The sequence below is a fragment of the Buceros rhinoceros genome, unplaced genomic scaffold (genome assembly GCF_000710305.1).
Source record: "Buceros rhinoceros silvestris isolate BGI_N320 unplaced genomic scaffold, ASM71030v1 scaffold16983, whole genome shotgun sequence".
Taxonomy (NCBI): Eukaryota; Metazoa; Chordata; class Aves; order Bucerotiformes; family Bucerotidae; genus Buceros; species Buceros rhinoceros.
Genome location: NW_010401968.1, coordinates 15,524 through 28,307, shown reverse-complemented (window position 1 = coordinate 28,307; position 12,784 = coordinate 15,524). Strand labels below are relative to the sequence as shown.

The 12,784-nt window shown below is 47.0% G+C and overlaps 1 protein-coding gene across 1 annotated transcript in view; it reads left to right on the top strand.

Moving 5' to 3' along the window:
* Nucleotides 1-207: 207 nt before the first annotated feature.
* Nucleotides 208-12,784, top strand: part of LOC104490227 (myosin light chain kinase, smooth muscle-like) — a gene marked incomplete at both ends in the record, with an annotated part of 25,748 nt that continues 13,171 nt past the window's right edge. Inside the window, one exon of the mRNA XM_010132485.1 lies at nucleotides 208-360. Within this exon, the coding sequence (XP_010130787.1) occupies nucleotides 208-360 (153 nt within the window). The remainder of the gene's footprint in view (nucleotides 361-12,784) is intronic.

Sequence of the window (12,784 nt, the reverse complement as noted above, 5' to 3'; positions counted from 1 at the left end):
CGAGATGCGTCTGACAACCATATTCTGCTGATAGCTTGGGATGCTGCTGGTGGTGGTCACTAGAGAGCAGTGGCTGTGCACGAGGGAGCGGGATTTGGCTCTGCCCTTTAACGTGCTGGCTGGTGTTAGGCATCCAGATTTAACACAGAGTGCTTTGGAAACTTGGGGCTGGTGTATTCAGACAACTCTCTTCCTTTCTGTCTGCAGACCAGCCAATTCAGTACGCCCATTCCACTTTTGAAGACGGAGTTGCAAAGTTGACCGTCCAAGATGCCCTACCAGAAGATGATGGCATTTATACCTGTCTGGCTGAAAACAACACAGGACAGGTATCTTGCAGTGCTCAGGTCACAGTCAAAGGTGAATATCTCAGCCTGCTGTAATTACTGCCATAATATGACCTGTTGTTGGTTTTCCCTAAATCTTGTCTCCCTAACAGAGGTGGTTGTAAGTGGATACCATGTTTTTTCTAAGCTCTTGTCATCTGGGTGCATTTTCTTTCCCTTTGAGGTGTGTCAGGCAACTGAAGTCCTTCAGGACTGTGAAATGTAAATGTGCATGTTTCAGGAAAAGGTATTAATGCTCTGACCTTACCACGGAACCAAGAATCGTTTTGGTTGCAGGAGACCTTTTAAGATCGTCAAGTCCAAACGTGAACCCAGCACCAAGCCAGGTCACCACTAAGCCATGTCCCTAGAGCACCACACCTGTATGTCTGTCAAACCCCTCCAGGGATGGGGACTCCACCACCTCCCTGGGCAGCCTGTTCCAGGGCTTCACAACCCTTTCTGTAAAGAATTTCTTCCTAATGTCCAACGTGAACCTCCCCTGGCACAACTTGAGGTCATTTCCTCTCATCCTGTCTTGTATTACTTGGGACAACAGACTAACCCCCCTCTGTCTACAACCACTTCTCAAGTGGTTGTACGGAGTGATAAGGTCTCCCCTGAGCATCCTTTTCTCCAGGCTAAATAATCCCAGCTCCCTCAGCTGCTCCTCACAGGACTTGTTCTTTAGACTCTGCACGAAGAAGGGCTTAGGGTGGTAGAGAGCAGTGAGGCTCGCTTTGGAAGAGGTGTACCAGCGTAGGAGGGATCATTGCTGCTGAAAGAAAAGGGCGTGCAACATCATCTATCAGGCAGAGGGTGTTGTGGTGAGGAGGCAGATGCTACCCCTTTCTCTTGAAAGGCAGAGCACAGAGACCAGTGCCAGGATCTGCGGTTACGATAGCAAATGCCAATGTTGTTCTTCTGCTACCAGGGTTTATCAGAGAGAATTCTGAGGAGGTGTGTGTCAGCTAACTGGCAGCAGCACATCTCTAAATGAGCAGAACTGTGGCAGTGGAGGTGCCGGAAGAACACTGAGTAAGACAAACTGAACAGAGAGGTGTATCATTCAGCATCACGGTCTTTAGTCTTATCATCTCACCTACATCAGTTTATACAGCTGCTTTGTTTTATAGCCTGGAGGTGATCAGCTCCCTCCCTCTACAACCCCCTCCTGCTACAGTCAAGATGCTATTTGGTATCTGCCATCTGCAAATTATTTTTTTCCCAGAGTTATAGTGTTTGGCACTGCCTGTCCCACAGACTGCTGAGTGACAGCTGCCAAGGGAACTAATCCATTTGTCTGTGACCAAACAGTGCCTGCTCCAGATTCGTACACATGGCTGGGTGGGAAGTGTACCCCCCTCCCCGGGCTCCCAGGATGTCTCTTCATCTGTCAGTTCTGCCATGTGTGTTTACAGCACTTCAGTGCTATGCCTGCCCCAATTCTGTCTGCAGGAATCCGCTTTAAACCCTAGACAGGCTTAAAATGAAAACACAGGAACTCTCCAGACCCAGGAGTTAATTTCTTGATTACTGAATTGGAAATGCAGCCATCCCCTCCCTGCCCTCCCCCTCCTGAAAAAAGGCACAAAACAGGGAGACCTCAATTCAAAATAAGCCTGAAACGAATCTGTTCTCAAAGCTGTCATTTATAATCAATCTCTCTGAAGTATTTCATCTGCATCAGCTGTGGGCCAGTCAAGAGCGCTCCTCCTCGAGGGACCTGTCTTTGACATGGCACCTGCTGGTTCTTCATGGGACACACAAACCACGACAACAGCCCCTCTCTTACGAACCCCTTTGGAGTTATTTAAGGGTTGATGTGCAATGCTAACGTGTCCCTCGGCTCGTGTGCTCTGCTGAGCTATTTCAGGCTACGTAGTCGCTGTTGCTCTGAGGTGGATTCCTCCTGTACTTCAGCGAGTCTGGCACTGCCACTGTTACAGGGAGCTAGTTCCTCTGTTTGGCATCCGTTTCTATTTCCTGGGAGTCACGGAGTGGGGGGGAAGAACAGAGCAGAGTGAAGAACGTGTGTGAACAGGCTGTGAAGCCCTGGGTAAAACATTTTCACAGCTTTAGCTGTCCCCTCCACTTCCTCCTTAAAACCCATTGTGTCCCTGTTGCCATAAGGATTACAGTAACTTTCTCCAAGACAATGCGGATTTGCCTGCCAAAAATAGTACCAGATTTAAAATCGTGTCTCCAAATTGCTTATCTGTTCATACATTCTTTCCATCAGACTCTGTAGCAAGTGCTTATTGGCATCACAGTTCTTGAGAGTCTGAATGTTGCTGCTAAGACTTCTCTAAATGCTCAGCTTTTGCGGACAGATTACCGTAGGGAATCAGCGTACGAGCAGAAGGAGATAAAGCTTCAAAACCCCTCCCCTGACCAGACAGTGGTTTTTGGAATGAAGTCTGTAAACACTGTTTCTGAGTTGTAAGCCGTCTCTCTCCGGTTGCTTTTTGTCCCCAGGGTGATTTAGGTTTCCAGGTTTCGTGCCGTGCTTGGTTTGTTCATTCATTGCTAGAGAAATATTTCCCTGTTGTGTTTAATCTGAGAAGGAATGGATGTTCTTGGCACATCATCAGTCCCAGACCGGTCTCCAAATTCAGCTTTTCCTTTACTCGCTACTGTGGTCCTCAGACGTGTCTCTGACTCTGTCTGGGTCTACATCTCACTTCATATTGCCATTGGTGACTTTGCTGTTCTAATGCAGCGAGGGCATCGTAGAGGGGCATAGCTGCTGTGGTCCTTGGGGGAGCTTTACCTGGAGTGAGTTGTCTGAATAACAGTCGAGTACAGTTGTATTTTTCAAAGGCAAAAAAGTGGCACCTTCTAAATGAGGAAAATAACATCTCCAGGTGGCTTAAGGAAGGGATCTCATTTAAGTAAGTGATGTGAAGGCGGAGTAAATTGAGATAGATCCATTAGGTAGTCTGTGGAGTAACCAAGTTAATCAAGGTGAAGCTAATTTTGGCCTTGTAAAGGAATCAGACTAAATCGAATCCTGACAGCCGTCTTCCCTGTGACAGCAGTTTCTTACGGCCGAAATACAGGTAGAGGTGAACTAGAGAGAACATGCCATGCTTCTTTGAGAAGCGGCCTAACAAACGTCTTCACTGTGAGGACGTTTTGTAGCTGAGCTCTCCAGCAAGTGAGGTGTTCTGGTTAATTGGTCTGCTGCAAGAAAACCTGAGAGGTGAGAAACATGGTCCAGGTGACTCAAATATTTAATGACAGATGTTCCTGAAATGGTATCATTTGCTGCTCCACAAATGTTAGAATTTTTTCCCATCAAATTTATGGATCGTTTTCTATACACAGAAAAATCAGAATTGGGGAGGCTTTGGGGCCAATGTACGAATTTTTTAAAAGCTTTTAAACAATGTGCATGACCCAGTTGTTTCTGCCGTTGTGTGTAGGCTAGGCAGTTGTTTTGGTGTTCCCACTTACTATTACGATTTTCGTTATGTTTTATGAAATGAAAACCAGTACACAAGCCATTTTTAAAATACCCCTGGCATCCCACTCAAAAAACCCCAGGAAACAGCTCTTCACAGGGGTGTGCAGGGTACATTCCAGTCCCCTGAACTGTACAGTGATTATGTACTGATGGCAATTGTAGACACTGCAGACACTCAGTATTAATATTAATCAGGTTTTTTGAGGGTGGCTGCACACTGTAACTTGTTTTTTGTGGGTAGGACACTGAGGTGAGGAGAAGCTAATTGCCTTTGGCTGTAAGGCAGTGTTAGTGCTTTGCTGTAGCTGTGGCCGTCGGAGTTCACAGGCAGAAGGACCAGTGCTAATAACTGGTACTGTCTGGAGGTAAGGGCAGCTGCCAGGCGTCAAAACTGTTGTTCAGGTCATCTCCTACTGGAGATAATTCTTCTGATACATGGCTGTCTCTGCAGTTCACTAATCACTGACACGGAATTACAGGGCAGGTCCACCTGGAGAAAAGGTGTGTCGAAGGGACATTTAACCCCTGACAGTCGCACCACTACCTGGGGGTACTACACAAGGTTACAGGCTGCAGAGGGAAGTGGGAACAGGGATGGACATCTGAGAGGCTCTGTCTGCTGTTGCACCGAGCCAAATTAGCACTGTGCGCGGGAAGGTTTTGTTCCTGTGCAAACAGACTCTGCCTGTCACAGAGGCAGCCCATCACTTGTTCCCACTTTCTCGAGGTATGGTATCAAGCTGGAGCGCTCGTTACATGAGGGCTGACTCCTAGGAGAATGTCTGTCTCTCTTGCAGTTCCGTGTTAGACGACAAACAAAATACCGGACCTGTTGCAGGCTCCTTGAGAGTTCTCCAGCATCCTCCTGGCAGGCAGCAGCATGACTGACTGATTTCAAATGGGAGGCACGAAACATGGGCAGTGATAGGGTGTTCCGTGGGCTCTGATGCTCTGCAGCCACCCATCACTGGTGCTTGTCTCTGCATTCTGCTGTTTTGATGAGAGGCCTGACGCTGCCTCCCTTGGTGAGCAAACACTGTTCTGCAGATACTGCTGCTCCTGCTCACTGGCTCCTGACCTTAGTTCCCCTTCCCTGCCAGCAGTGCGCTCTCCCAACTTCCCATCTCTTCCCCCTTCTCCCCCACCACCGTCTGTTCACAACTGATTTCTTTTTTCGGTGCAGCCTCCCAAGCACACGTGTCTGTGTTGGGAAGCCGGTAGCCCTCACAATCCGATTACTGCAGTCATTCGTTGATCTCTGGACAAGCAGATTAGAGTCACCTGAGAGCCCAGCAGAGTCGCTGCTGGAACCAGCATATCAGAGCAGTGACGGGAGATGCTTTCTGGAAAACCAGTTTGTTTTGTTCCTGTCACTCTTCCATCTGGTGTGAGTGGGACCGTAAAATAGAACCAGGTGGAAGGAAGGCTTTCAGGTAGGAGTCTTTTCCAGTCATGAGGGATGTTGTCTTAGGATTGTGGGTTGTTTCTCTTTCTGTCTCCGAATGACCTCTCTTAGACATTAATCTTTTAAAGAAGGTGATTGCTGCAATAAGCAGCCTCTCTCGGAAGATTTAATTGGGAGGCCGCAGTTTTGTTGCTCCAAGATAGACATTTCTGCCGAAGGTAAATGAAGGCTGATGTCTCGCTTGCCTGCAGTGAGGAAATAGTTATGACAGCTTTCCAAAGTCACTATTTATTTGGAAGCATTTTGCTCCGTTTCAAGCATAACATAAATATAAAGGACTGTAGAAGACTTTCCAAAACACACAGGTCTAGTCTTGTTAAACATCCCAAAGACATTCCAGACCAGTAGCCTGGTGGAACACTTGACCCAGTCAGATTTGGTTTCAGAGCACTACGGGAAAGGGAAGGGGGTTTGTTAGTGTAGTGACAGGTCAGAGGTAAGCTGTCATGAGCAGCAAAGAAGCTCCGTTCCCATGCGTCGTAGAATGTCCCACATTCTCAGTCCCGCACTCCGTATGGGTCACTAACAGCGGTCATCCTTGTAAGACTAAGCTGCTGCTTTTTTTTTTTTAATTGCCTTCTTACAGCCCTCCAGGACCAAACGTGAAACACAATGTTGGCTAGAGACAGCACTGAGAGACAAAAGCAAAACAAGTGTGGAAGCTTTTAATGATAGAGTATTTGTGCCATCAATACAAAAAACATTCTCTCCGGACAGCTTCTTGATATAAATCATTTCCACTAAGAGGGGAACCAAATTTGGATGCAAATGAGGGATGAGTGCTTGCAGAATGAGCAAAAGTTAAATGTCAGGAATTGCATTAATATTGCTTATAAATGAAAAACAAAGTGGAGATGGCGACAGGAAAAGTGTTTCATTTCAGAAGAAAAGAAAGAAGAAAATCCCCCACCCCTACATCTGCTGGCCTTCTCAGCTGTGAGGTGGTCAGATGCTGTGCACACTAAGCTGTGAGGTAAAATGGATGGTCACCGTAACACTCTTGGGAGTGGCCCCGCGTTGGCCATGTGGTGCACTGTCCCAAATTCTGGAACACTCTGAGTTCCAGCGGAAAAGTGGAAGTTACCAAAATGCATGTAAAACCCATTAATGCCTGAGTAACTGTGGAAGCACGGGCATGATGTTACCCCAAAGAATGTTTCCAAGAGCAGCTGAGGGGAGCCCAAACAGCCATCGAACTATCCCGTAGGATCAGCCCAGCTGATAAAACGCTCCAGAAGCAGCAGTGGTGCAGGTGGGTTTGCGGTAGGCATCTGCGGGAGGGGAGGAGGCTCTGATCAGAATTCATCACTGAAAATCAGTCCCAAAGCAAGTGAGAGCTGGATAATAGTGTGTGTGTGTTCTTCTGGAGGAAAACAGACTTGGCTTCTGACACTAAGCATTGCTGTCTGCATTCCTTTCCTGGCCCTTTTCCTGCTGTTCTCGTGCAGTTATGAATTCTCCCAGCTTATGTTCCTTCTATGAGTTGCCTTCCAACCTAGCTTCACTGAGCTTCCTTTCCATGAGTGCTAGACTGCCCTGAATTTACCAAAACGCAGTCTTGTTGCACAAACGTTGCTAAACAAATGCATGTTGTAGTAACTTGTGTACCAGCAGGCACGGTACATCAGAGTGAGTAGCCACCAAGGAGGAACGCAGTCTACAGAGGGGTTATGGAACAATTAAAAACCACAGCATCCCAAGTAAAACGGCGAAGGGCTGGAAGTGCCTCTAGTGCCTCGTACTTAGGCAGAGAGTCACAAACAGAAGAGCACCTGTCAGGTGGATGTTTTCCCTTAGACTGCAAATCAAAAGGTGAAATGTTTCTTTAAATGATTTGTTTCCCAGTGTTAGAATTAAAATTACCAAGGCAGCAAGACAGACTCGAAGGATATATCTGTGCCTGCTTTTTTTTTTTTTTGGTAAGATGGTTAGCACTTTTGTGTGAGTTTTGTAGTTCTCTTGGTTTTGGGAGCAGACATGTTGATGCTGTTTAGAAGCCTGTGGAGTACCTTGCAGCTGATGTTAAACGTGTACTCAACATGCTCCGGTGCAAAAACTTCCTGGAAATTTTACTTACAGGAGCAAGATTCTTAGACAAGCAAAAGAGTGGCCAGTGCTTACAGAAAAGCAGAGGGTGTCAGGGCCTCACAAGGAAATGGTAATTGAAAAATGACTTTAAATCAAGGGACTCAGTGATCTCAGGGACTGGTTTGAGAGCAGGGTGAAGTGTGCGTTTCTCCTCACCGTGAATACTTTTATCAAAAGTCTAGGGAAGTGGGGGGAGGAGGCATGGAGAAGGGTTGGGAGTGTACATGCAAGGGCTATTCATCACCAGCAGAGAGAGAAGGCTGTGAAAGGGAGAATTGAAGAATTGCTTTGTGAACAGCACAGGCAGGAGGAGAAGTAGGGTGGTACGAAAGGAAGGAAAAGAGGAGATGGGTTTGCTTAAGGGAAGCATCTGTCTTTGAGTTAGGTGGCTAAAGAGACACCTGAACATTTCAAACACGTAAGCTACTGTATGTAGAGTACAAGCTACTTCCTTGTAGGTGGCAAGTTCTTAAAGGTGTGTTTCTTCAGTTTAGCCTCAGAGATTTAACAACTTAAATACCTGTCTGGCTTGCAGCATAGCATCCCTAGGTTAGTACGGCCAACCAAACTGAAAACAGAGCTGAAAAACAAACGCAGGGCCCCCGCGCTGCAGTTGAGGAGGTCCTGCCTTGTCCTTACTAGTCTGCAAGTGTATGCACGTCTTTTGCCCTAAAAGGCAAAAATGTCCTCATAACGTAGCAGCATCCCAGAGTGTGTTGTGTGTGCATCTGGGATAGGAGATCTGTCGGACTAGGCAGATGCAGCACTCCAGAGCCTGCTTCGGCACTTCTTCCTGAGAATTCTGTCAAGCAGTGTGATATCTCACTTTAAGAAGAATAGGGGTTCGATTTTACCAACCGGAAAGATGAGCGATACTGAGATGTTTAAGCACTTTTAGTGCAGTCACAGTGTGAGCGAGCAGGTGAGCAGGCTGTTCCTTTGCAGGCGAGGAAGCGGGAGGGCAGGAACTTTGTGTAGCTCTGTATCCAGCTGTGTGTACTGCTGGAGGTGTTTCCATGTGCGCCAAACCTTGGTGGCCACTCCACACACACGGACTTTTTTATTTTTCCAGGGCAATTCTTATTTGGAGAGATTTGTATGATAAAATTATCAAAAAGAGACAACTGACCACCCTAGAATGGCATACTAGAACTACCTTATCTATTCTGGACTGAAGTGCCAAACAAGCCTGGCTTGGGAATTCCTTTCTGACACCAGCTTTGACCCTGAAATCCAAAGCTGCTGGATGTTTTCTTTTTCCTTTCTTTGTATTAGTCTAACTTCAAATGTTTCCTTGCTCTCAAGCTGAGTCTTATTTGAGGGGTCTTTTAAAAGCGTTCTTAGCATGGTATCCTTCTGATGACTCACTCAACAGTGCGAACAGGACTATTTTGATGTTACCACAGGTAACTCTTCTGTCACCAGTGTGGATTTACCAGAGGAAGGAGGGGCTGGAGGGGCTGTAACTCCTTTAATCAGCAGCGTCCTTGAGGGTACTTGTGCTTGATGTGACTGCCTCTCCCCATTGTGCTTCCACTGCATGTCAGCTCACACACAGCCCAAGTTTTTTTTCTAAAGAAAGCGATATCGTCATAAATCATGATACATGGCGATTAACTTGAATTCTACCTGGGCAGCCACACAAAAAGTAGCGATTGTGCCCGCGAAGGTGGAGTTCTGCCTCTGCAGTATGCGCGTGTTCACTGTGTTCATGTGCTAACCTGGCTTGATCTAGCCTGTATGAAGACCCTTTTTGGCAGTGCTCCGTGCCAGCCTGGTATCCAGAGCCGGGCAGTTCACTAGTGGTGGGCCAGCTGGGCTGCCTTAGAAATGCATTCGGTAGGTATACAGGCTCTCCGGCGTCCCCTGGAGCTGCCGCCTGTGACAGTGACAAAGGAGCCATTCCTTGATGTCAATAACTTGTGAACAGTGTTAGTCGTAAATAAGGCTGCCAGTTCTGGAGTCAAGAGTAAACATCGCTTAGGCTGCAGAAACGTCCAGTGGGACTGTCAGTGCGGAATTCAGTCTGCTGGCTGCAGGGTGATCTGCCGTGACGCCTACTCTTTATCCCGGTCCCCTGCACTCTAATGGAGCTTCTTCCTGAGGAGGGAATGTGGAGAGGGAGGTGCTGAGCTCTTCTCCCTGATGGGAGAATGATCCAGCGATAAGACACGTGGGAATGGCTCGAAGGTGTGCCGGGGGCATTTAGACTGGTCCGTAGGAAGTGGTCAGGCACTGGAACAGGCTTCCTAGAGAGGTGGTGATGCCCCAGGCCTGTCAGTGTTTAAGAGACATCTGGACAATGACCTTAACGACGCGCTTGTTGGTCAGCCCTGAAGTGGTCAGGTGGTTAGATAGATGGTTGCTGTGGGTCCCTTCCAACTGAAATAGCCTAGTCTATCAGATTTTGACCATTTCTCCCAAATGGAGTTTCTCACTGGTATAGCAAGGCTTTTGCTAGTGGGATTTCTGGGGTGGCATCCCTTTCAGATGCTGTGGGAAACAAAGGTGCTGTGAGCAGACAAAGCCAGGGTGTGAATGATGACCTGGTGGTGTTCCAGGGAAAGACTCGGGACAGAAGGAGCGTACATGTTGCTGCAGAGCAGGGCTAGCAGACTAGCCGCAGCAAAATAAACAGCTTGCCAGAGTGCACAGAGTGGACCTCAGCCTCCTTCGGGTTTCCCTAAGCGCCCTGACTCGCACGGGCCTAGGGCACTGTCAGTCCAGGGTTAACATTTTGTCCTGTGTCTAATGCAAGGCACAACCCCCAGCCTATAATCTGGCCCAGCTCTTCAGTGAAAGCATCTCCCAAGGATATGGAAATCTCACCTTCCGTTTACAAAAGGATGGAAGGTAGATGTGTGAAGAACACTGCTAGGTCTTTTAACATCTTGTTCTCACGGCCTTGGTGTGCCAAACAGCGTACCAACCGGAGTGATACAGCAGAAATGTCCCTACATGTCTTGAGAACAGGGAGGTCTCATGTTTTTGGGTTGTTTTTTTTTTTTGCCACTATAAATCAAGTTTGGAATTCTTGGAGAACTCGCAGAAAATATTTTGGCCATATCACTTCAGGCCTGAGACAGAAAAATGTTGCACAGAAAGGAAGAAAGATGAGATGAGTGTCCCAATATCTATTTTCTGCCTTTTTTGTTGTTTATTTTTGAGTTGATAGCATTGTTGGTGTGAGTTCTGCTAACAGCTGGGTTTATTTGCATTGGAAATCTTTGGAGATCTTTTCAAGATCGAGATCGGTGTGTGAACCTGCTGTACGTCTTGCTTTGAAAGATTTGAGGGGAATCTCCCGCTTCTCTCTCTGAGCTGGCTCGCACAGGGAGCTGTTGGAGTTAAGCCTTCTCCTCCGTGCCGCTGACTTACTAGCCCCGCAGCCAAACCGTTCAGTAAACACCATAAATGGGAAGTGCTGTGGAGGCAGTCCTCTCGCACGGCTCAGCCCGCGCTGTGTTTGGCAGTTAACCGCGTGATCCTGGCAAACAGATTCCTCGAGCAGAATTCAATCTCCCGTAAGACTAAACACCGCCAGCTGTCTGCGGGGCTCTGAGCACAGGGCACCGAACTCCGTCCTTTGTGCATCCTTGACTTGTCACCCTGAGCGGGGGGCTGGATGAGGTGTCTCCGGAGGTCCCTTCCAAACTCAACTCTGTGCAGTGTGCTGGGCTTGCTCAAGTCCTGATGTTTCAACAGGAGATGTCAGCATTCTGTGGCTCACATTAAAAAGTCTTCAGTCTTTAAAAAATCTGGGGAGGCAAAGGAACAGGGAAAGGTACTAGAATAGGTGATGTCCATCAATAATTAACTGACTACAGGCCGGGTAAAACCCAGGTCCAGCCTTTGGAAACCTTTGTAAAAGCTTGCATCCTGGTCTGGATTTTCTTCTCCACTCCAGTTTCAGCAGCAAAACTGGAAATGGAAATGCTCATGGCAGTTATTTACTCTGTTCTTCCTTCTCTCCCAGTGTGACTTCTGCCTTAGAAAGGAAAGGGTTGCCTGCATGCTTGCATTTAAACCGGCCTGTGTGCACTGTACAACTGGTTTCTAGCAGGTCGACTCTTCAGTGCAGCATGAATTTTCTGGTTTTTTTCCACATGTAACCTCCAACACAACAGCTCACCCTTGCTTATCCCTATAAAGATGTTTACAGTTGTTTTCAAGCACCAAATTCTGATGCGGGTCTAGGTTGTAAAAAATTCCGGTGTATGTTGGCTTAGGCCCGCAGCTCCTCTTGCAATAATTTCCACTCTGCAGATACGTGGAGGTTAAATTTATGAGTTAAATCCTGGGTTGAGAAAACTCAAATAATAGGAAAGCATTTTTTTATCAGTTGCAATTTCTATTACTGTAGGTTATTAGATAAACCGATGCTTGATATAAAATTGCTGTAAATAGATTAACTTACTATTGATTACACAAACGCAGGAAAACAGAGTGAGGAATAATAGAAATGGTTGTGTCAGAGGCAATATATCTATCCCTTTTCCCATCACCATCCAAATAGGCTGCGAATCTGTATTTTGGTAATAAACTGGAAGGCTTTAAGTTCTTCTTAATCTCTGTGGATTGAATGCACTAAGGGGTTTTCCTGAACATAGATTTGGAGGCTTATTAGAGTGTCTTTCTAATAAAAAATGAATCCCTAGGGACAAGGCATTGCTGTGGGAAAAGCCTGGATTACTTTAGCTTTGTAGCAAACATATGTGGGTATATAAGGTACCCTTGAAGTGCTTTGCTTACTATTTCTGGTCCCCAGGCTGTGTTTCCCACTGAGCTGTGCCTCTCATTACTTGCTGTTTCCCAGCATTCATGGGTATTGAAGCCTGAGGAAAGGCAAATCCCACAGGAACTGTGGAAGTGGGACCACTGTGGTGGGCTTCTAAAGCTACCAGCCTGCCTCGTGCCTTATCAAAAGCCTGCTGAAATGACAGAGACCGCTGCTTGCCAGAGAACGCCCCAGCTGGGCTCACGTATTATACAATAGGCAAAAATAGGTAAAAATTTCAAACCCCCTTGAGCTCACAGTTTTTTAAGAGCGCGTGAGAATTCAGTGCTCTGTAAGCAGCCCTTGATAAAATCATCGTCTTGCCTGTATTATCTTGCGTGATTTGACCCGCATGAAAGCAGCGGCTGTGGTTAAAGGATTGTGGCAGCTTTCATAAACTCCTGTAAAATAAACGAGTTGCAGGGCCTGACCACAAGTTATTGATATGTACCTGTCTGGAGCCCCATCCTGTGTAGTACTTTGTGATGTTCCTCAAGAACTGCTTTGACATGATCCACCTGGGGGGGGGCTGACCACAGCAGCAGACGCTGAAAAGAACGGGAGGGAGGAGATTAACTGCCTGCGGTAGAACGCTTCTAGTCACTGTGGCAGTACTGCAATGGGTTAACTCTCACATGACTTCTCGTTTTTAGAGGTGA